Below are 24,450 nucleotides of genomic sequence, written 5' to 3' on the forward strand. Positions count from 1 at the left end.
TTTTCTTCTTCCTTCCTTCCTTTTTCTTTCCTCCTTGCTTCCTCCCTCCCTTCCTTCCTTTCTCTTTCTTCTTCCTTCCTTCCTCCCTCCTTTCTTTCTCTTTTTTCTTCCTTCCTTCCTTCCTTCCTCCTTTCTTTTTTCTTCTTCCTTCCTTTTTTCTTTCTTTCTTCCTTTCCTCTTCTTCCTTCCTTCCTTTTTTCTTTTTCTCCCTCCCTCCCTTCCTCCTTTTTATTTTTTCTTCTTCCTTCATCTTTTTCTTTCTTCATTGCTTCCTCCCTTCCACTTTTCTTTCTCTTTTTCTTCCTTCCTTCCTTTCTTCTTTCTTTCTTCCTTCCTCCCTCCCTTCCTCCTCTTTCTTTTTTCTTCTTCCTTCCTTTTTTCTTTCTTCATTGCTTCCTCTCTTCCTCTTTTCTTTCTCTTTTTTCTTCCTTCCTTCCTTTCTCTTTTTCTTCCTTCCTCCCTCCCTTCCTCCTTTCTTTCTTTTTTCTTCTTCCTTCTTTTTCTTTCTTCATTGCTTCCTCCTTTCTTTCTCTCTCTTTTTTCTTCCTTCCTTCCTTCTTTCTTCTCCTCCTCTCCATGCCGACCTCTCTCCCTCCTTCGTCTTAGTTCTCGTGTCCACCTTAAAACTCTTAATAAACTTTATTCATGGCAAAGCCAGGGCAGAACTGGGCGGCCCAGGCCTTCCTTCCCTTCCCCTTCCAGAGCAGTCCCGAGGCGACCGCATCCTCCCGCTTCCCCTCGTCGCTCCGGGCTGGGCACAGCGCGCGCAGCGGCAGGGCGGGCCAGGCGAGGCCGGGGCTCGGGGCGGCGGGGCAGGCCGCAGCCGAGGAAAGCGGACGAGGAGGAAGCGAAGGCTGCTCTGCTCCGCCCCTCCGGCAGGATGGCCTCTGCGGCGGCGGCGGAGTCGGGAGCCGGGTCGGAGAAGTTGCTGGCGCCGTCCCTGCTCGGCTTCTTCGTCTACAACCCGCGGCTGGGCCCGCGAGAGGGCGAGGTGGGCGGGCAGGAGAACGGGAGCCGGGACCCTCCAGTCAGGACGGGCGGGCGGGGAAAAACAGAGGGCCGGCGGGCCGGGCCTTCCTCGGTGGGGGCGGCGGCTCTGACGGCCAAGCCGAGCGGAGGGACGGAACGAAGAGGCGGCCTTTCCTCTCAGGACAGGCCGAGGCCCAGCCGGCAGGAGGGAGGGAGGGAGGGCATGGCTGTATTGGGGGTGTGTGTGTGAATGCACAATTGGGGTTGTGGGGGTTTGTTGTTTTGTGTTTGTGTGTGTTTTTGTGTAACAAACTGGAGAGACGTAGATGGGGGTGTGTGTGTGTTGTTGTATGGGGACTATTTGCACAATCGCAATAGGGAAATGAAGTTGTCATATTCAAAGTTGGCAACTTTAAGACTTGTGGACTTCAACTCCCAGAATCCTCCAGCCAGCTCTGGGAGTTATATACAATATAATAGCAGAGTTGGAAGGGACCTTGGAGGTCTTCTAGTCCAACCCCCTGCCTAGGCAGGAAACCCTATACCGTTCCAGACAAATGGCTGTCCAACATCTTCTTAAAGACTTCCAGTGTTGGGGCATTCACAACTTCTGAAGGCAACTTCTGTTCCACTGATTCATTGTTCTAACTGTCAGGAAATTTCTCCTTAGTTCTAAGTTGCTTCTCTCTTTAGTTAGTTTCCATCCATTGCTTCTTGTCCTACCCTCAGGTGCTTTGGAGAACAGCTTGACTCCCTCTTCTTTGGGGCAACTCCTGAGATATTGGAAGACTGCTATCCTATCTCCCCATGTCCTTTTTTCATTAAACTAGACCTACCCAGTTCCTGCAACTGTTCTTCATATGTTTTAGCCTCCAGTCCCCTAATCATCTTTGTTGCCTTTCTCTGCACTCTTTCTAGAGGCTCCACATCTTTTTCACGTCGTGGCGACCAAAACTGAATGCCGTATTCCAAGTGTGGCCTTACCAAGGCCTTATAAAGTGGTATTAACACTTCACGGGATCTTGATTCTATAATTCTAGTTGAAGTCCACAAGTCTTAAAGTTGGCAAGTTTGAAGATCTTTGGTCAAAGGTTATGGTTTTCCCAGTTGCGATGGATGGCTGTGAAGGTCGGACCATAAGGAAGGCTGAGCGCCAAAGAATGGAGGCCTTTGAACTCTGGTGCTGGAGAAGACTCCTGAGAGTCCCTTGGACTGCAAGGCCATCCAACTGGTCAGTCCTAGAGGAGATCAACCCTGCCTGCTCTTGAGAAGGCCAGATCCTGAAGAGGAAACTCAAAGACTTTGGCCACCTGATGAGAAGGAAGAAGGACTCCCTGGAGAAGAGCCTCATGCTTGGAATGATGGGGAGCAAAAGAAGAAGGGGATGACAGAGAAGGAGGAGGCTGGATAGAGACACAGAAACAGTCGGCGTGAGCTTCAATGGTCTCCAGAGGATGGTAGAGGACAGGAAGGCCTGGAGGAACGTTGTCCTTGGGGTCACAATGGATTGGACACAACTTCGCAACTAACAACAAAGGAAGTTGTGGGTGCTCCACCACTGGAGGCTTTTAAGAAGAGACTGGACAGCAGGTGCCCAGGAGGGTAGAGGACCCTCTGTAAAGCGTTTATAGTCAACATATCTCCACTAACAATCTGGGTCCTCATTTTATCATCCTCAGAAGGATGGAAGGCTGAGTCAATAGCAATAGCATTTAGACTTATATACTGCTTTACAGTGCTTGACAGCTCTCTCCAAATGGTTGACAGAGTCAGCCTCTTGCCCCCAACAATCTGGGTCCTCATTTTACCCACTTCGGAAGGATGGAAGGTTGAGCCAACCTTGAGCCGGTTAGGATCGAACTGCTGGCAGTAGACAGAGTTAACTATAGCAATAGCACTTAGACTTATATACTACTTTACAGTGCTTGACAGCCCTTTCTAAGCGGTTTACAGAGTCAGCCTCTTGCCCCCAACAATCTGGGTCCTCATTTTACCCACCTTGGGAGGATGGAAGGTTGAGTCAACCTGGAGACGGGTGAGATTCGAACTGCCAAATTGCAGTCAGCCAGCAGTCAGCAGAAGTGACTTATGACTGTTTCTCAAACTGTGGCATCATCTCTATTCTCACAAGATCAAAATTCAGATTCTTAGCCACTGTCTCGCATAGCAGCAGAAATTTTGGACTACCTGCATAGGGTCTCCTGCCTACGCAAGGGGTTGGGCTAGAAGACCTCCCAGGTCCCTTACACTTTTTCACACACTATACCTTTTCCCCTAAGATACACGTAACTTACATGTATGTACATATTGCACACATGTACACAGACACATCTATTCTTTTTCTGTGTCTGCATACATGCAAGTTCCTTTTTCACACAAAAAAACTTAATAGATATATTTCAGAATGTTAACATTTTAGCATCTTTTAAGGACCCTATTCATACGTAGACTTGTGAATTGATTTAAAATAGGTTAATATGTAAAATGCAATAAGCTGTGAAGGCCTTGTATTTAAAGATGCTGCACTGATATATTTAAAATAATGAATTAGGTGTTTCGTTTCTAACTCCAGGAAGAAAAAAAGATCCTCTTCTATTACCCAAATGAAGCAGAGAAAAATGAAAAAATCAGAAATGTGGGATTATGTGAGGCCATTGTTCAGTTTACAAGGTATCACACTCCTTAGGTCTGCATGTCTAGTATTTCATTTATTTGGAAACAATTAAACTTACTTGGCTCTTTCCAGATTAAAAAAAAAAAGACTGCCCATTTGATGGTGATCAGATTAGACCTTTGAAATGTGTGGACTTCAACTCCCAGAATTCCCCAGTCAGCACTGGGGATAGGAGCTAAGACCGTCCAACCTTGTAATTTTCTCAATTATACTTTCCATGACTTCACCATGAAATTGTTCATTCTTGGTTCATACAATATTTTTTTTTTGCATGTTAACATCCCGCAAGTAAGCATTTGTGAAAAGCGTGGGTAGGACCAGTGGCATGAACCTTGACCAAAAATATTAAATTGTCTCATTTCTGTAATGATGACATAATTCATGTCCTCCTGATGTTCTTGAGGCTTGTTACTGATGCTTCCGATCCCGTATTTCACCCAAGACAATGTACCTACTTTCTTTTTTCTGATTTGTTTTGTTTCCCCCCCAAAAAAACAATGAAAAACAGAATCTGGAAGAATTATTAAAATTGCCCTGTGAGTTTCTTGCTAATTAAGGTTTAAACTAAATTTCCCCGGTTCCATCTTGATTTGTTTACATATTACTTAAGCGAGGAGGTCAAGAGAACACAGGGGAATTAATAGTTCTTCCTTTTTGGGAAAAATCAAAACAATAATGGATTTATGTTATGTTCCCCTGGTCTGATGAATATTTAAACTACTAATTCATAAAATATTTCTTCTTCTTAGGACCTTCAGTCCCACAAAACCTGCAAAATCACTACATACCCAGAAAAATAGACAGTTCTTCAATGAACCAGAAGAAAACTTCTGGATGGTTATGGTACTTACTTATCTACTCACATTTGCATGCTTTCAAATTGCTAGTGGTACCTATTTATCTACTCGCATTTGCATGCTTTCAAATAGCTAGTGGTACCTATTTATCTACTCGCATTTGCATGCTTTCAAATTGCTAGTGGTACCTATTTATCTACTCACATGCTGTTTATATAAATGCATGATGCTGTCCTTTTAGGCATTTGTTTCAGTAATTTTTTGAATGTCCTTTCAGATTTTTATACCTTTTACTTTATGCTGAAAATGTCTCTGGAACAGTTTACAGATGAATAATTGAATAATATGTGCTATCAGTCCATACTCCAGTGGGGGGTGGATAGGAGAGGCAAAGAAATAAAAAAAGGCCACATTTTAAAGCTATGATTGTTAGAATTGGTGGTTGCAGTGAAACAAATTCAGGAGTCTGGTGGAATAACTGTTGTTATTCCAGTTTGACCAGAAGTTGTAGGAGAAGAAATGGTGCCATCTGAAGGCGGAGTCAAAAGAGGAATCAACCTAGTATCCCTAGGTAGCCACAAATGAATCCCATTGACCCTTATCTGGAGCCAACCTTAGCGCTCACCTCATCATCCTTTGCCTGCTGCTCCCCAAAGTTTCTCAAAAGAGCCTACAGAAGCTAAAACAGAATTTTAAAATAAACTTGCTTAAATGAACTGTTATGTACCATTTTCAAGGTCGTACGGAATCCGGTGATAGAAAAACACAAAGATGGCAAAACAGTCTTCGAATACCAGGAAGAAGAGCTGCTGGTAAGAATGAACCGTCTCCTGCTTGAGCCGGGCTGGGGGGGGATGTTGGACTAGATGACCTACAAGGTCCCGTCCAACCCTGTAAATCTGTTAATCTGTTTGAATGCATTCTCAGACAAGATGTCTGCCTTTGTGTCTTCATGGTAATGACTTTCTGATTCTGGATCTCTTACAGGACAAGGTTTATAGCTCGGTGTTACAGCAATGTTACAACATGTATAAGGTCAGCTTCTCTATAATATTTGTTTATTAAGCTTAGAGTGGGCAAAACAGCCTTTATTTCCCTAAAGTAAAACAGAATACTTTGCTCCCATTAGCCTTCAGAAATATACAGTGTTTGTCATCTGTTATAAACTTTATGTAAATAGACTCCTAAGTGATAAAGCTAAAGGTTCCCCATTACATGCGTGATAGTCGTTCCCGACTTTAGGGGGCGGTGCTCATCTCCCATTTCAAAGCCAAAGAGCCAGCGCTGTCTGAAGACATCTCCGTGGTCATGTGGCCAGCATGACTAAAGGCCGACGGCACAAGGGACGCTGTTACTTTCCCACCAAAGGTGGTCCCTATTTTTCAACTTGCATTTTTAGATGCTTTTGAACTGCTAGGTTGGCAGAAGCCGAGACAAGTCACGGGAGCTCACTCTGTTACGTGGCGCTAGGATTCGAACTGCTGAACTGCCAACCTTAGCTCTGTGTCTTAGCCACTGAGTCACCATGCCCCTAAGTGCTATGCAAGCATTATTCCTAAAATAATAGAGTGCAAATTTTTCCTTTGAATCCAGAGAAGCTGGAATCCCAGGACCAACATTTGGTTCAGCGTTTACATCTAGCAAAACAAGCTATTAGTGATGATTTAATTAACCCATTTTTTTCCCCCCTTGAAAATCATGATTAGCTTTTTAATGGCACGTTCCAAAAAGCCATGGAAGATGGAGGCGTCCGGGTTCTGAAAGAAAGACTGGAGAAATTCTTCCATCGGGTAAGACATTTCCTTCTTTTTATCTGAACAACAAGTGGATGTTTAAGATGTTAGTACTTCTACTAGAGAAATACATAAGGGATGGCCGATAGAAGAGAATATTTGTAGCTCAGGTTTGAAATGTCAGATCCTGATGCTCTCTGAGATTGGTGGTTTTCTCGCAGGCATTTCATGACCCAACTAGGGAACATCATCAGTGCTAGTTTGATCATGAAACTTCAGCAAGAAAACAGCCAAGCTCAGAGGGCACCAAGGACTCCACAGTCATTGTCCTCCTCTTCCTCCTCCTCCTCTCCACAAACCCCACTCCTTCTGGCACTGATGAGGTTACCTAGTTAGGTCATAAAACATCTTCAAGAAAACAACCAAGCTCAGAGAATGCCCAGGACTCCACATAATGGGTTAGGAAGAACGGAAGGAAGGAAGGAAGGAGGGAGGGAGGGAGGGAGGGAGGGAGGAAGGAAGGTGTCGAGCTATATTTATTGAAGAACCTAGAAAGGGGGAACAGAAAGTTGATATCGAACTATATGTATTCAAAGAACCAAAGAAAGAAAGAAAGAAAAGGAAGGAAGGAAGGAAGGAAGGAAGGAAGGAAGGAAGGAAGGAAGGAAGGAGTCGAGCTATATTTATTGAAGAACCTAAAAAGGGGGAACAGAAAGTTGATATCTAACTATATGTTTTCAAAGAACCAAGGAAAGAAAGAAAGAAAGAAAGAAGGAAGGAAGGAAGGAAGGAAGGAAGGAAGGAGTCGAGCTATATTTATTGAAGAACCTAGAAAGGGGAAACAGAAAGTTGACATATGTTTTCAAAGAACCAAGGAAAGAAGGAAGGAAGGAAGGAAGGAAGGAAGGAAGGAAGGAAGGAAGGAAGGAAGGAAGGAAGGAGTCGAGCTATATTTATTGAAGAACCTAGAAAGGGGGAACAGAAAGTTGACATCTTATATGTTTTCAAAGAACCAAGGAAAGAAAGAAAGAAGGAAGGAAGGAAGGAAGGAAGGAAGGAAGGAGTCGAGCTATATTTATTGAAGAACCTAGAAAGGGGGAACAGAAAGTTAACATCTAACTATATGTATTCAAAGAACCAAGGAAAGAAAGAAAGAAAAGGAAGGAAGGAAGGTTAACTTAGAACCCTGGGAAGATTCTATAGTAAGACAAGTGATAATATCCCCTAGATTTTTTTTAAAATTGATCTCAGCGCTTACTTTCTCCTGTAACTGTTTATCGGGAGAACATTGATCAACTGATTATGTGTCATCAAGTCAGTGTCGACTTTTAGTGGCCACCTAGATACATTTCCCCCATGACGATCTGTCCCATATCGGGTCCTTCAGCTCTTCTGACGCTGCCCTCCCCGGTCACCACCGTAACAGAGTCCTTCCACCTCACTCCTGATCGTCCTCTCCTCAAGACCCTTCCCTTCCTCTTTGTGTTCCAGTACTTGCAAACGCTTCACTTGGAGACCTGTGACCTGCTGGACGTCTTCTGCGGCATCAGCTTCTTCCCGCTAGATAAGATGACCTACTTGAAGATCCAGTCGTTCATCAACAAGATGGAGGAGAGCTTAAGTCTCGTCAAGTACACGGCCTTCCTGTACAACGATCAGCTGATCTGGTGAGCCCCAGAACGCTCCGGAGGAGCATCAATCAGATGGCTATCCCGGTGGAATGTGGCATGGACACCTAAACATAAACTACATAAACGGAACTCTGTTTACGTAGTTCTAGGCCGCATAAACAGAGGGAGAGAACAAAGATCACATGAAGGGTTAATACCAATTTATAAGGCCTTGGTAAGGCCACACTTGGAATACGGCATCCAGTCTTGGTTGCCACAATGTAGAAAAGATGTTGAGACTCTGGAAAGAGTGCAGAGAAGAGCAACCAAGAGGATTAGGGGACTGGAGGCTAAAACATATGAAGAACGGTTGCAGGAACTGGGTATGTCTACTCTGATGAAAAGAAGAATCAGGGGAGACATGATAGGAGTCTTCCAATATCTCAGGGGCTGCCACAAAGAAGAGGGAGTCAAGCTATTCTCCAAAGCACCTGAAGGCAGGACAAGGAGCAATGGGTGGAAACTAATCAAAGAGAGAAGCAACTTAGAACTAAGGAGAAATTTCCTGACAGTTAGAACAATGAATCAGTGGAACAAAAGTTGCCTCCAGAAGTTGTGAATGCCCCAACACTGGAAGTCTTTAAGAAGATGTTGGATAGCCATTTGTCTGTAATGGTATAGGGTCTCCTGTTTAGGCAGGGGGTTGGACTAGAAGACCTCCAAGGTCCCTTCCAACTCTGCTACTGTATTGTATTGTATGATACAGGATGAAGTAGGATGCTTGTGTGCACACTCACGGAGTAGAATCTCTCTGGGCACACTCAGCATTCTTCCCTGCACACGTCTGTCTCACCATAAGCATAGGAATGTGCCAAGGACGGGACTTAGGCGTAAGGAGGAGAAAATTCTCCTGTATTTATATAGGGGGAATATATTATTTCCCTGTCAGGCCACCTGGTTGTCCAAATATTATTTATACCACTTCTAAAATTCTTAACCCAGCTGTCTTCTCATCGACTTTGGCAGTCAAAGCAAAGGCTTTTAAAAAGAGACTGTACAGCCACTTGTCTCCAATGCTATCGGGCCGGGATGGCAAACCTATGGCACGCATGCCACAGGTGGCGTGCAGAGCCCTCTCTGCGGGCACGCCAGCCGTCTCCGCATCGGTGTAGGGCGCTCGCATTTCATTTGGGGTGGGGTTTCGTGCATGTGCGCGCTTTCCCCCTGCACCCTGTTCTGTGCCTGCGCCAACCTGGAAGCCAAAATGGGGGTGGGGGGTGGGCGTGCCCTGTTCTGCGCCTGGAAAGCCGCCTGCACCAACCTGGGTGAGGGGGACAGGGCAAATGTGTGAGGGATGCATGGACATGTGGGGGGGACGCATGCACAGGGGCGCTTGAATTGCATTTTGGGCTTGCGCAAGCATGCTTTGGCCACTCAGGACCAAAAGGGTTATCCGCCACTTCTATAGGGTCTCCTGATTGAGTAAAGGGTTGGACTAGAAGACCTCCAAGGTCCTTTCCGGCTCTGTTATTCTGTGTTCGTTGTTCTCCCTTCAGCTCCTGATATTCTGTCATCTTTTGGCTGTCTTTTTCTCTCCCTCTTTTTGTTTCCTTTTCCAAAGCTGCTTCCAGCTCCGTTGTTCTGTTAGTTATTTTTTTCTTAAGTATACCAAAAAGATTGCTAACAAAGGAAGCCGAGCAGTTTTTTTTTAATTGAAATTTTTTTTAAAAAAAACTTTTTACAAAGGTTTACTTTCCTCCCCTTACCCTCCCCACCCAAACCCCACCCCTCCCAACCTTCCCTCCCCCGACTTCCCAATACCAATACGGTATAAATCTTTAACAAAAATATTCTAAAGTAAACTTAAAAGTAAAAAATGGACATCCTCTATCATTTGAGCTCCTCTTTGCTAGGCTAACTCTAAACTGATTATGTCATTCTTTGTTGTCTCAGTCATAAACTATCTGGAATTTCTTAGTCCCATATTTATTTTGAGTATAGTCAATCCATCTTCTCCACTCCAGTTTATATCTCTCGTTTGAGTGGTCCTTGAGATATGCTGATATTTTAGCCTTCTCTGCTAAGTTTGTCACTTTTAATGTCCATTCTTGAATAGTAGGCAAATCTTCCTTCTTCCAGTATTGCGCCACCAACAGTCTTGCTGCAGTTATTAAATGCAAAATCAAGTCTCTATAACTGTACAATCAGTAATTATACCTAACAAGAATAACTGAGGGGTAAACTTTATCCTTTTTTAAAGAACATTTTGCATAATCCACCATATTTTTATCCAAAGTGCTTTAACCTTTTTACAAGTCCACCATATACGATAGTATGTAGTGTCAGCACAATCACATCTCCAGCATTTAGGTTGTAAATTCGGATACATAGAGGCCAGTTTTTTTAGGATCTAAATGCCGAGGCCGAGTAGTTTTTGAGCACGGGACTAGCTGAATAGCAGCCCTCGTTCTGGACACAAGGATATCATTGTGCCAACTGCAGGCCAGAAGGGGAAAAAAAAGGATGAAATGTTGTTTTTTTTTAAACCCAATCCTCAGCTTCCCAGAATCTTAGATTTCTTTTTTTTTCAAACTTGGAAGAACAACTTCAGTTTTGAAAGAAAGAAAGTCCCTGCCCAACATTGAACACTAGCTGATTTCTCCCCCCCCCCTCTTTCCTTTGACCTCATGCAGAAAAAATGTTGGGTTTTAAACAGAAAGACAAGGGGCCTGGCTGCAGCCTGTAACAGAAACCAAAAGGCTTCTCTTCAGCTGTGTATGCTCTCAGGGTGTTTATTGACACGGCACAGCTGCCAGGCGCCTCCAGTTTCATTTTTCAGAGCAAGTGCTCAAAAGGTTTCCTATTCAGAAGTGATTAAGGAGCCGGGAGAAGAGGCTTAGATAAAAACCAACGGAGAGAGCCTTGCATAAAATAATTACCTCTTTGAATGGGATTCTGTAGAGGCCTTCCAGATTTTAATACGGTATAAAGCATTGACTTCAGATCGGAGGGATGTGTTTTACTTTAGTTCTGCACTTTGACCAGTTAAATAGGTACCACTAGCAGTTCGAAAGCATGCAAATGTGAGTAGATAAATAGGTACCGCTAGCAGTTGGAAAGCATGCAAATGCGAGTAGATAAATAGGTACCGCTAGCAGTTCGAAAGCATGCAAATGCGAGTAGATAAATAGGTACCGCTAGCAATTCGAAAGCATGCAAATACGAGTAGATAAATAGGTAGCGCTAGCAATTCGAAAGCATGCAAATGCGAGTAGATAAATAGATACTGCTAGCAGTTCGAAAGCATGCAAATGCGAGTAGATAAATAGGTACCACTAGCAGTTCAAAAACATGCAAATGATAGTAGATAAATAGGTACCGCTAGCAGTTCGAAAGCATGCAAATGAGAGTAAATAAATACGTACCATTAGCAATTCGAAAGCATGCAAATGCGAGTAAATAAATAGGTACCACTAGCAGTTCAAAAGTATGCAAATGCAAGTAGATAAATAGGTACCACTAGCAATTCGAAAGCATGCACATACGAGGTACCACATAATAGGAACCACTAGCCATTCGAAAGCATGCGACTGCAAGTAGATAAATAAGTACCACTTTGGTGAAACGATAACAGAGTTCCATGTGTCTTTGCCGTATAGCCAATGACCAACAGAAATGTCTTCGGACAACTCAGGCTCCCAAGAAAGGAAGATAAGCACCATGCCCTAAAAACATGATTGGACAGGTGTATAACGTTTTACCTTTTTTAACTTCAACAGGAGTGGATTGGAACAAGAGGACATGAGGATTTTATACAAATATCTCACCACCTCTCTCTTTCCAAGACACATGGAACCTGAGGTGAGCTGGGTGTCTGGTCTTCTCTCCCCCCCTCCCCCCCGGGAACATGCGGTAACCCTTGTTTAAATCATTTGCTTTAAAGAAAAACGACCTCAAATTTTTCCTTGACTGTCTCTTCCGTTTCAGTTGGCCGGAAGAGATTCCCCCATCCATATAGAAATATCCGGAAATCTGCAACACTATGGAAGGTAAGCATTGTTTCTCTCTTCCGTCTTTGCGTGCCCAATGGAGTGTATCAGTCTTGAGGGTCCCTGGTCCTGTTTGTATCCCTTCCCACCACACCAGCGCCAACTGCTGAGAACTGGCGGCCTTGGTTTCCGCCATTTTGAAACCGCGAAAGAACCTAACACAAGGCTCGGAAAACTTAACCTGCTTAAATGGACAATAACGAAGTCCCCCGCAAACAGGAGAAAATTGAAAATCCTGGCTTCTCCCCATAGATAATGGCCTTTCCAATTTGGCTCAGTGGCTAAGAAGCTGAGCTTGTGGATCAGAAGGTTGGCAGTTCGGCAGTTCGAATCCCTAGCACTGCGTAACGGAGTGAGCTCCCGTGACTTGTCCCAGATTCTGCTAACTTAGCAGTTTGAAAGCACGTTAAAAAAATGCAAGTAGAAAAATAGGGACCACCTTTGGTGGGAAGGGAACAGCGTTCCGTGCTCCTTCGGCATTGAGTCATGCTGGCCACATGACCACAGAGACGTCTTCAGACAGTGCTGGCTCTTCGGCTTTGAAACCTAGATGAGCACTGCCCCCTAGAGTCAGGAACGACTAGCACATATGTGCAAGGGGACTCTTTTTCTTTTATCTTTTATTTACCCCCATGCCAAGTGACATCCGCAGCTACTGAAGATTAGCTCTCTTCAAGTCTGCTTTGCTTAATCTGCTCTTACCTTGTTTCCCTGAAAATAAGACCTAACTGAGCATGATTTTTAGGGACTCTCTAAATATAAGTCCTACCCCCAAAATAAAGCCGCAGTTAAAATTGTCAGCCAGATGGATGCATATAGTGCTGTATTTCTCCCAAAATAAGACCTAGCCAGATAATAGATTTGCTATGGCATATCTAGACAACATATTAAAAAGCAGAAGTATCACCCTGCCAACAAAAGTGTGTATAGTCAAGGCAATGGTTTCCCCAGTTGCAATGGATGTCTGTGAAAGTTGGACCATAAGGAAGGCTGAGCGCCAAAGAATGGAGGCCTTTGAACTCTGGTGCTGGAGAAGACTCCTGCATTGAGTCCCTTGGACTGCAAGGCCATCCAATGGGTCAGTCCTAGAGGAGATCCACCCTGACTGTGATTTAGAAGGCCAGATCCTGAAGAGGAAACTCAAAGACTTTGGCCACCTAATGAGAAGGAAGAACTCCCTGGAGAAGAGCCTCATGCTGGGAACGATGGAGGGCAAAAGAAGAAGGGGACGACAGAGAAGGAGGTGGCTGGATGGAGTCACTGAAGCAGTTGGCATGAGCTTAAATGGACTCCAGGGGAAGGTTGAGGACAGGAAGGGCTGGAGGAATGTTGTCCATGGGGTTACAATGGGTCGGATATAACTTCGCAACAGCAACAAACCAGAAAATAAACCCATCTTTTGGAGTAAAAATTAATATAAGACCCGGTCTTATCTTTGGGAAAACACTGTATTTATGCAAAACTGCTATATGTTGAAAGCAAAGGATTGGAGAAGTAATCCATTTGGGAATCAGGTCTATGAAACAGAGCTGGATTTCTTGGGTTAGAAAGCTATAAAACTGGTATTTTCCGATTTGGACCCATGTCTTAAGAGTCGCCGGGGGAAAGATCCTGTCTTTGCTTTTTTAGGTTCCTTACCGGACCTCTGAATCTGAATGACCCCGATGCAAAATGCAGGTTCCCCAAAATATTCGTGAACACGGACGGTGCTTACGAGGAGCTCCATTTAATTGTCTATAAGGTAACCTCCTCAATTCTCTTAAGAGGTGGTGTTGATCCTCCAGAGAATTCAATAATTTGGATGGAAAGGGGCTGTGCCCCAGACCTCTTGTTTCTAAAACTTTACAACTCGTAAGATAACGTGGACTTCGACACCCCCCCCAGAATGGAATAGCTGGGGAATTCTGGGAGTTGAAGTCCACAGGTCTTAAAAGTTTTGCCAAGGTTCGACACCTTTGGCTTAGATGATGAATTCTTATGACAGTTACGGTGAATCTGAGATGAGGGTCCTATGTTTGTGGGGTTACAACCAGGGGTGGCCTTCAAAATTGCAGCAATGGGTTCGCTGCCCTGTTGCTGTGAGGGCGTGGCCATGGTGGATGTGGCCATGTCAGCCTCCTGCACCGCGGGGTGAGGGGGCGGGGGATTTTCACCCTCCATGGGCTCCGGAGGTTTTCCTTGAGCCTCCGGGAGGGTAGAAACGACCTCCCCGGCCTCCGGAAGCCAGAAAAAGGCCCATTTCCGGACATCCAGAATTTCTAGTAGGGGCCCTTCACTTACCTGATATGATGAACAGGCCATATGGAGACTCTTGGGAGCAGGAATGGATTGCTGCCGGCATCCCTGCCGGTTCGGTGTGCAAAACAAAAATTGCGTGCACGCTGGCGTCGCTCACTCGCACCCCAAACGTGCGTGCGCATTTGCCCATAAGATCTGCGCATGCACAAAATGTTAAAAAAAATGAAATAAAATTACATTTCTGCAAAGGAAGTTAATACAATACAATACAATAGCAGAGTTGGAAGGGACCTTGGAGGTCTTCTAGTCCAACCCCCTGCCTAGGCAGGAAACCCTATATTGTTCTGCAAATGCGCAGAGCCGAAAATCAAGATGGCGGTGGCGTAGGAGGACCAGTTCAGGAGCGCGGCAGTCCTGGGTCACTGCCGGTTCCAGCGACCCAGGCCACCAAGTTACTACCAGTTCGGCCGAACCCATCCGAATGGGTAGAAACCCACCTCTGCCTGGGAGGGGGGGGCGGGAGAGGGGGAGCAGGGATGGGGGGCATGGCCGGCCAGCGGTGGCATTTGGGAGTTCGCTGAACTGGGCAGAATCCTAGCTAGAGGATTGCCTAAACCCCCAGCAACCCAGCCCTGGTTACAACTCTCATTATCTTCACCCCTTAGCCATGCCAAGTAGGTTTGAGGGTGGCTGGAGCCCAACTTTGGGAGATACCAGACCTTCCCCTTCTACAATCAAAGTTCCCCTTCCATCTCAAGAGGAAAACCCTCAAACTCGAAGTCTTGGTCATGCCAGCTCCGTGACCCGTCAAAACCGCGGTCCACTAAAGCGCGCCCGATCAAAGCGCGTATGTGACGTCATCAGCAGCGCGACAAATAAAATTAAAAATAAATTAAATTAAAATTAAAATTAAATTAAAGCAAGCCGATTCACGTAAAGGAAAGGGTTAGGTTTAGGGTTAGGGTTAGGGTTAGGTTTAGGGTTACGTTAAGCGTTAGGGTTAGGTTAAGGGTTAGCGTTAGGTTTAGCGTTAGGTTAAGGGTTAGGTTTAGGGTTAGGTTAAGGGTTAGGCTTAGGGTTAGGTTTGGGGGGGTTAGGTTTAGATTTACGCATGAATTTTAAGTTTACCGCTCACAGCGTGCTGTTTTCGTCGCACTGTGATGACGTCACGTACGCGCTTTCATCGAGCGCACTTTAGTCTACCGCGGTTTTGTGGTGGAACCGCCAGCTCGGGCCAACATTCTTCCCTTAGCCGTAGATCCGGACTATAGTAACGGGATAGCTCAGAAACGGCTGGTATGATCAACCTTTTTTTCACTTTCAGGCCATGAGTGCAGCTGTCTGCTTCATGATTGATGGTGAGTATCAAATAATAATGGTTGAAATCACCGTTTCCTGTCTCGGCTCCCCCCATCCCACCCTTTGGGCATTTCCCAGAGTTATTGGGATATGAGCTGTGATGGTCCATCCTCTGTCAGATTTCCAGAATCTTGCAATGAGAGAATTGTTTGAACTATTTTCCTGTTATACACGAAAGAGAGGAAAAAAATGCCATATTTTTTTTTGTCTTTCCCCAGAGCCACACTCAGCCAGCAAGTCATCAAATAATAAATCATAAAGTCAAGATTGGCCTAAATTGGGGGGTATTGGGTGTTTCTGGAGCTGTGACGGTCAAATCTCGAATGCTTTTTCCTATTTTTTTTTAAACTCAGCAATGTGGCATCAATCCTAAAATAGCCATTAAAAAAAGGGGCTTTGAGGGAAAAAATTTCACCCCCAAGTAAATCAAATAAAACTCTTGGGCCCAATCAGTAAGCTGGGCCTGGCCCAGCCTCTATTACATATGCCAGTTTGGCATAGTGGTTAAGGTGCTGGCCTAGAAACCAGGAGTCTTGTGAGTTCTAGTTCCACCTTAGGCATGAAAGCCAGTTGGGTGATTTGGGGCCAGTCACCAGGAGACGGTGAGTTCTAGTCCCACATGAAAGCAGACTGGGTGATTTTGGGCCAAATTACTGGGAGACGGTGAGTTCTAGTCCTGTCAGGCATGAAAGTCAATTCAGTGATTTTGGGCCAATCACCAGGAGGCAGTGAGTTCTAGTCCCACATTAGCCATGAAAGCAGACTGGGTGATTGTGGGCCAATTACTGGGAGACTGTGAGTTCTAGTCCTATCTTAGGCATGAAAGTCAATTCAGTGATTTTGGACCAATCACCAGGAGGCAATGAGTTCTAGTCCCAGATTAGCCATGAGGGCGAACTGGGTGATTTTGGGCCAATTACCAGGAGACGGTGAGTTCTGGGTAGAGTCCCGCCCCCTCTCTCTCTCAGCCCCCCCCCACCTACCTCATAGGGTTGTTGTTATGGGGAAAAATAAGAGGAGTAGGACAATGATTAGGTATCTTCATAGCCGTGGGTTACTTTAATTAATACTTTATTAATTTAAATTAATTTAATACTTTGATTAACAAATGCGGGATGAAAATCTTAACCCATAAAATATCATCTGAGACTCTTTACTACCCTCACCCTGAACCTATCACCTGCAAAGGTTCACACTCAAATTGCCCTCAATCGGGTATATCCGCTCACTAATTTGGGAACAGAGGGACAGGATGATATTTTTTTAAAAAATGCTCTGCATTTTCTGGAAGTGCTGAAAACTCCGATCTGACGAGCACCCTTCGGATTCCTTACCTGTGGCAGATAATTTGGGAAGGCCAAATCTTAGCCCCTCAACATTTCTGGAAACTGGTCCTTTTGTGTGTCTGGCCCTTGCAGCCCCCTGCCTTGTTCGTGCATGTCTCACTGTAAGGACATGTCCCTCTGCGCCAGAGGTGGGTTCCTACCAGTTCGCACCTATTCGGTAGAATTGGTTCGTCAAATCTACCAAATCGGTTAGAAGAGGTTCCACCAGTGGACCCGGAAAGCAGGCCACACCTACGGAAGAGGTTCCAAAATTTTTTGAAACCCACCACTGACACACACAGAGAGAGAGAGAGAGACAGACAGACAGACTGACACAGAGAGAGAGAGAAAGAGAAAGAAAGGAAGAAAAAAAGAAAAAAAGAAAGAAAATGAGTGAGAGAGAGATGAAAGAAAAAAAGAAAAAAGGGACAGAGAGACAAAAGGAAGGAAAGAGAGAAAGAAGGAAGGAAAGAAAGAAAGAAAGAAAGAAAGAAAGAAAGAAAGAAAGAAAGAAAGAAAGAAAGAAAGAAAGAAAACAGATGGCCAGCTAGCCACTCCCACCAGGTCACATGGCCGGCAAGCCACTCCCACAAAGGTGGCCACACCCACGGAGTAGGTCCTAAAAAATTTTGAAACCCACCACTGCTCTGTGCCATGTTGATCTGCCATCGGGGGGACGATTCTCACTTTTCTCCCTCCTCCCAAACTCTTTCCCAGCCTCTGTGCAACCCACGTTGGATTTCTGCCGCCGGCTCGATAGCCTCGTGGGACCTCAGCTTACTGTCTTAGCTTCCGATATCTGCGAACAGTACAACCTCAAGAAAAGGGTGTCGGGGTAAGTTCCTTTTTTAAACTAATTTTTTCGGGGGGGGGGGAGGGAGGGAACAGCGCTTTCTGGCTGTTAACATCTTATTAAGTTATAAACTACTGTAAAATACAAAAGTAAATAATAGCAATAGCAGTTAGACTTATATACCGCTTCATAGGGCTTTCAGCCCTCTCTAAGCGATTTACAGAGTCAGCATATCGCCCCCAACAACAATCTGGGTCCTCATTTTACCCACCTCGGAAGGATTGAAGGCTGAGTCAGCCTTGAGCCGGTGAGATTTGAACCGCTGAACTGCTGGTAACAGTCAGCTGAAGTGGTTGCAGTACTGTACTCTAACCACTGTGCCACCTAAGAGGGCAATGAGGGGGGGGGAAGGGAGGGAAAGAAAAAGGATTGACTTCTGATTCTGTTACAGAGGTGTAAACTCATCTGGCCCACGGGGTGCTTAGACCTGGCCCGCGGGGTCTCCCTGAAACCGAGAAGGACCAGCCTGCGGTGCCTCTCCCTGCCAAAACGGAGCTTGCAAGGGACACGGGCAGCCCTCTCGAGCTCCGTTTTTGCTGGAAAATGGCTGCAGGAGGCCGTCGCAGCCTGAAGCACAGCTCGGGAGCCCGTTTTCGCTGGCAGAGCGCTTGGGTCACCGCAGGCGTCCCCGACATGAGTGAAATTGATGTCCCCAACACAAGTGACATCCTAAAAGGGACGCGGTGGCTCAGTAGCTAAGACGCTGAGCTTGTCCGAGGTGGCGCAGTGGTTAGAGTGCAGCACTGCAGGCTACCTCAGCTGACTGCAGTTCTGCAGTTCGGCTGTTCAAATCTCACCGGCTCAGGGTTGACTCAGCTTTCCATCCTTCCGAGGTGGGTAAAATGAGGACCCGGATTGTTGGGGGCGATATGCTGACTCTGTAAACCGTTTAGAGAGGGCTGAAAGCCCTATGAAGCGGTATATAAGTCTAACTGCTATTGCTATTGCTATTGTCAATCAGAAGGGCTGGCAGTTTGGCAGTTCGAATCCTAGCACCGCATAACAGAGTGAGCTCCCATGACTTGTCCCAGTTTCTGCCAACCGAGCAGTTCGAAAACACGTAAAAAATGCAAGTAGAAAAGTAGGAACCACCTAGTGTTCCATGTGCCTTCGGCATTGAGTCATACCGGCCACATGACCACAGAGACGTCTTTGGGCAGCGCTGGCTCTTCGGCTTTGAAACAGAGATGAGCAGGGCCCCCTAAAGTCAGGAACGACTAGCACAGATGTGCGAGGGGAACTTTTACCTTTACTTTTATCCTGTTTGCGGAGAGAGCTATGGTGCCTCCTTTGATGTCTCAGTTCATCTCTTTCTTAGGTCCGAGAAGGAGCCTCAGTTTAAATTTATCTACTTCAATCACATGAACCTGGCCGAGAAGAGTACCATCCACATGAGGAGAACGTCAAGTTTCTCCCTCACGTCCGTCCATCCTGACTTGATGAAGATCCTTGGCGATATCAACAACGATTTTACGAGGTGATCTGCCTCCTTCTGCCTCCGCTAGCTATTGTATCGCTCTCCTAATCGTTTCAGATGCGGGGTGGATAATACTTCCTTTTTATAACCCATGTTTGTTCATGACTTACCTTAAGCCTCTTTTCAATGGAACTGGCATTTCCAACAATGCCAGTGGCCCAGTGGTGAGATTCAATTTTTTTTTTACTATCGGTTCTGTGGATGTGGCTTGGTGGGTATGGCAGGGGAAGGATACTGCAAAATCCCCATTTCCTCCCAATCAGCTGGGACTTGGGAGGCAGAGAATAGATGGGGGGCGGGGCCAGCCAGAGGTGGTATTTGCCAGTTCTCCGAACTACTCAAAAGTTTCCGCTACCAGTTCTCCAGAACTGGTCAGAATCGGCTGAATATCGCCTCTGGGAATGATACTGCAAAATCCCCATTCCCTCCCGATCAGCTGGGGCTTGGGAGGCAGAGAACAGATGGCGGGCGGGGCCAGCCAGAGGTGGTATTTGCCAGTTCTCCGAACTACTCAAAAGTTTCCGCTACCGGTTCTCCAGAACTGGTCAGAACCAGCTGAATATCGTCTCTGCAGTAGCCATCAAGAATGTTTCGAAATAAAATCGAGGTCTGTTCGTTGGTTAAACATCTTGCATACGGATGTCTCCACTGTGCCACACATATATCATGTGTGTGAGGGCCCCAAATGTCGAAAAGTGCAGTTTTTAATCCCCAAATCTGGGACCAAGAAAAAACAACAACCCCAAAGCCTGCTTCTTCAGAGGATATTTAAGGTTTGATATGTTTATGATTCCCTCGCTGCCTATCCGACCTGCATTGTTCTTGAACAAGCTGAGCGTTTCATTTGGTTGAATACCACAAAGAAGTCTGAGGGCTAGGCTAGGAAGTTAAAACACATCCATGCGCACACATGCGCAGACACATGCGCAGACACATGCGCAGACACACACTACAGAGGAAAAGGGGGAGAGCAAACCAATTAAAATGCCTGTGGACATTTTTGTTTAATCCTCAATTGATTAGCTATTTTTTTCCCATCTCCCTCCCCCCCCCCCCCGGGGAGTTTATTTCTAATGGAGTTTTCCGTACTTCTGGAAATCTAATCTCCCACCTTGGTTGTTTTCTTGCAAATGTTTCATTATCCAAACTAGGTGACAACAATCAGGGCTTGCAACAACATCAGAGGGTACCAAGGACTTCACAGTCCTCCCCTTCCTCCTCCTCCTCTCCTCTCCCTCTCCATAATCTCCACTCCCTTTTAGCACTGATGATGTTACCTAGTTGGGTAATAAAATGTCTGCAAGAAAACAGCCAAGCTCAGAGAGCACCAAGGACCCCACAGTCCTTCCCTTTCTCCTCCTCCTCCTCCTCCTCCCCTACCTCCTCCTCCTCTCTGCAATCCCCACTCCCTTCTAGCACTGATGATGTTACCTAGTTGGGCAATGAAAGGTCTGCAAGAAAACAACCAACCTCAGAGAGCACCAAGGATCCCCTCATTTCAACCCTAATTTGACCCCAGAAAGTTTATTTCATCGGAATCTGAACTACTACTTGCTTTAAAGGGTGGACGATGACGAAGAAATCATCGTGAAAGCCATGAGCGACTACTGGATTGTCGGCAAGAAGTCGGATCAGCGGGAGCTGTACGTGATTTTGAATCAGAAAAACGCCAACCTGATTGAAGTGAACGGTAAGGAACTCTTAAAAACTGCGCGGCTTTAACCTCAGTGGGAAATAGGAATCATTTGCCTGTTCAGCATCATTTTCAATCCAGAACCATCGAGAAGAGCAGTGAGAAGGTGGCTGTAAGTTTTGTGGCACAAGAAATAGATGGAAATGCAGATGTGAGTGAGGCTGGCCTAAAATTGGCATTTGGCTCAGTTATGTGTAGCGTAACAGAATAACCGAAATAGAAGGTGCCTTAGAGGTCTTCTAATCCAACCCCCTGCTCAAGCAGGAGACCCTAGGAGATTTCAGACAAATGGCTATCCAACATCTTCTGAAAAAACTTCCAGTGTTGGAGCATTTACAATTTCTGGAGGCAACTTCTGTTCCACTGATTAATTGTTCTCACTGTCGGGAAATTTCTCCTGAGTCCTAGGTTGCTGTTGTGGCCCAACAGCGGCCAGCAAAGCTGGCAACAGATTCAGACAGTGAGGAGGTTGGGGAGGAACTTGGGCCAGTCCTGGAGTCTGGGGAAGGCTCTGATGAGGGCTCTGTGTCGGAGGCAGAGAGGGGGCCAGGGCCGTCTGACAGTTATCAGCTGCCTTCAGAGTCAGACAGCAGTGAGGCAGAGGAACAGCTGGAGCCTGTTCCCAGTGTGCGCATGCGCAGAGTTGCCAGACAAAGGGAACAGCTAAAGAACAGGGGTCGACTTGGGAGTGAGACCACAGGTGGATAATGAATGGCCCCTCCCAGAGGAAATAAAAGAGGAGCGAAAAGGGAGTGGAGTTTGCAGGAGACCATTAGTTCCCTTAATTGGTTCGTGACTCTCCGAGACTTCTTGCCAAGTTTTGCAGATATCAGCCTGGCAGCTCTCCAAGCAGATAAGCAGTGATGAAATTCTTTTTTTTTTTTTACTACTGGCTTGGTGGGCATAGTAGGGGAAGAAAACTGCAAAATCTCCATTCCCACCCCACTCTGGGGCCAGCCAGACATGGTAATTGCCGGTTCTCTGAACTACTCAAAATTTCTTCTACCGGTTCTCCAGAACCTGCTGGATTTCACCCCTGCAGATAAGATAAGGTCGTGACTGTAAATCCTCCTTCGAAAGACTTTGCTGACTGTGAATGAGCAGAACTTACAGTCAATTAATAAAAGGGGTTTTTGCTGGTTGCTTCATGCTCTTGGGAAGCCTCTGTCAAAACAGTTGCTTCTCTCCTTGATTAGTTTCCATCCATGGCTTCTTGTCCTGCCTTCAGATGCTTTGGAGAGTAAGAATTCTTCTTATGTGCTCTTAAGACCTGAGATCCCTAAGGCATTATAACCCCCAGATGTATGACTGCCATGATATCCCTCCTAACTTGTAATTCTGGGAATTGTAGTATTCCTAGACTGCAAATTCTAGGTCTGTCTCAATCAAGGAAGTGAATTCCAGAGTGGCTGTGCCCAAGATTTTTTAGCAGACTTGATTGACTGGACTTAACAATGATTTGGCATTCACTGATCTTTTGGGTTCCACCACAAAACCGTGTTCGACTAAAGGGCGCTCGACGAAACCACGTAGCTGACGTCATCACAGCGCGACAACAGCATGGAGAAAAAAGCACGCTGTAAACGCTAAACCTAAAATTAACCCCTAAACCTAACCCCCCTAAACCTAATCCTAAATCTAACCCTAAACCTAGCCCTTAACCTAACGCTAAACCTAATCCTAAACCTAACCCTAAACCTAACCCTTAACCTAACGCTAACCCTAACCCTTAACCTAACCCTAAACCTAACCCTTAACCTAACGCTAACCCTAACCCTTAACCTAACCCTAAACCTAACCCTTACCTTAACTTGAATCAGCTTGCTTTCAAAGCACTATTTAAAGCGCCCTTCTTTCTCCACACTCGCTGTTGTCGCCCTGTTGATGACGTCAGCGACGCGGTTTAATAGGGCGCGCTTTAGTCGAGCGTGGTTTTGTCGTGCCACGGATCTTTTGTAGATGGAGCTGAATTTTTCTGAATAGACACCAAGTTTTGTAGTTGCCCAGACCGGTGTTTTTCAACCTTGGTGACCTGAAGATGCGTGGACTTTAGCTCCCAGCAATTCAGCCCATGTGGCTGAGGAATTCTAGGAATTGGAAGTCCACACGGCTTCCAAGTTTAGAAACACCGATATACACAGGGCTGATGATACACAAAGTTTGCGCATACTTGTGCCGAAGGGACTCGATCGGTTGTAGCATCTTGCAGTGACAATTAAGGACAGTTCTGAGGTTTTTTGTAGGCTGTCCCTCAGAAATAAATTAATAAGTAAAATTTTAAAAATGGCCCGGAACCAGAGAAATAATACAAAAACAGGCAGACTTCAGGAAATCTGCTAAAGAGAACGTTTATGTCCTACTGATGGTAACTTTTCTTTAAATAATTTTTATTAAACTTTTTACAAAGCAAAACATACCTTCCGAAGAGATAATAATTTAAAAAATAATGGATTGCGCGGAAATGGTCAAATTAACTTTTAAACTGCAAGATAAAGAAGGTAAAAGAATCGTGGCACGACAAAACCGCGCTTCACTAAAGCGCGCCCGATTAAACCGCGTCGCTGACGTCATCAGCAGGGCGACAACAGCGACCGCGGAGAAAAAAGGGCGCTTTAAATAGCGCTTTGAAAGCAAGCCGATTCAAGTTAAGGTAAGGGTTAGGTTTAGGGTTAGGTTAAGGGTTAGGATTAGGTTGAGCGTTAGGTTTAGGGTTAGGTTTAGGGTTAGGTTAAGGGTTAGGTTTAGGGTTAGGATTAGGTTTAGGGGGGTTAGGTTTAGGTTTAGGGGTTAATTTTAGCTTTAGCGTTTACAGCGTGCTTTTTTCGTCGCACTGTGATGACGTCAGCTACGCGGTTTCGTCGAGCGCGCTTTAGTCGAATGCAGTTTTGTGGTGGAACCAAAAGAATACCATACGGTATGGGATAAGTGGTATTGTCGATTAGAGAACAGGAATAACGAATGAAAGTAGAATATGTAATATTAGGTTACAGGAATTGTAAATGTAAAGAGGAAATAGCAAATGTAAAACGAATGGAAAGTATGTATGGCGATAAACAAAATGGGATATAACCGATGTCTTAGGATTGGAAAGAATGGATATAAATGTGGTTTTTTTTTAATGTTTTGTTTTGTAAAAAGTTTGATGAAAATTATTTAAAGAAAAAAAAAACTTTTCAACAACAACACTTCATTCTTTTAAGCTTTCCAACCTCCTTCTTTCCCCCGTTCAGAAGAAGTCAAGAAACTTTGCGCAACTCAGTTCAACAATATTTTCTTCTTGGATTGATCAGCCGCGGCTCTCCCGCTTTGAAGATGGCTTCAAGACCCCCCCCCCCCCACTAACAGGTGCAATCTGTTTACTGGGACCAGTTCATCGAGTCGTATTACTGACTGGCCTAACGACAATAGTAAAGCAATACTTGCTTTGTAAGAATACACTTTCTACGAAAACCGTTTGTGCTCGAACTGGCGTGGTTTTTTTTTTAGGTTTTAACGTATTTATGTTCAAATGGATTAAAATTGGTCAGAATGAAACCTGTGTCATTCCGTCTCTCTGTTCGTCACAGGGGAACTCACTTTACTGGAATAATAAAAGTTAATTGTTACCACTTCAACCCTCTTATTTCCTTTTTCTGCTCTTTTTTTACAAAATAAGCTCGTTTTATAGGCATCT

The 24,450-nt window shown here is 45.2% G+C and overlaps 1 protein-coding gene across 1 annotated transcript; it reads left to right on the forward strand.

Annotated features, from left to right (window-relative positions):
- The first annotated feature begins 571 nt into the window (after positions 1–571).
- Positions 572–24,311, forward strand: CCZ1 (CCZ1 homolog, vacuolar protein trafficking and biogenesis associated). The gene is made up of 15 exons (XM_032230875.1): positions 572–991; positions 3,542–3,639; positions 4,393–4,486; positions 5,178–5,252; positions 5,428–5,475; positions 6,147–6,230; positions 7,665–7,840; positions 11,563–11,644; positions 11,771–11,832; positions 13,462–13,573; positions 15,395–15,428; positions 17,472–17,589; positions 18,926–19,084; positions 20,647–20,774; positions 24,008–24,311. Exons 1-15 carry the CDS (start codon positions 881–883, stop codon positions 24,061–24,063), a joined length of 1,437 nt encoding a protein of 478 aa, XP_032086766.1. The 5' UTR covers positions 572–880; the 3' UTR covers positions 24,064–24,311.
- The last annotated feature ends 139 nt before the right edge of the window (positions 24,312–24,450 follow it).

This window comes from Thamnophis elegans, chromosome 14 (genome assembly GCF_009769535.1).
Source record: "Thamnophis elegans isolate rThaEle1 chromosome 14, rThaEle1.pri, whole genome shotgun sequence".
In the NCBI taxonomy this organism is placed as follows: domain Eukaryota; kingdom Metazoa; phylum Chordata; class Lepidosauria; order Squamata; family Colubridae; genus Thamnophis; species Thamnophis elegans.

What these genes read in the sequence shown, in the direction of transcription:
- CCZ1 (XM_032230875.1), top strand. Translation starts at nt 881, where the DNA reads ATGGCCTCTGCGGCGGCGGCGGAGTCGGGAGCCGGGTCGGAGAAGTTG. An exon ending in TACAACGATCAGCTGATCTG is followed by an intron (nt 7,841 to 11,562) that starts GTGAGCCCCAGA and finishes TAACTTCAACAG; the next exon opens with GAGTGGATTGGAACAAGAGG. An exon ending in CTCAAGAAAAGGGTGTCGGG is followed by an intron (nt 17,590 to 18,925) that starts GTAAGTTCCTTT and finishes TCTCTTTCTTAG; the next exon opens with GTCCGAGAAGGAGCCTCAGT.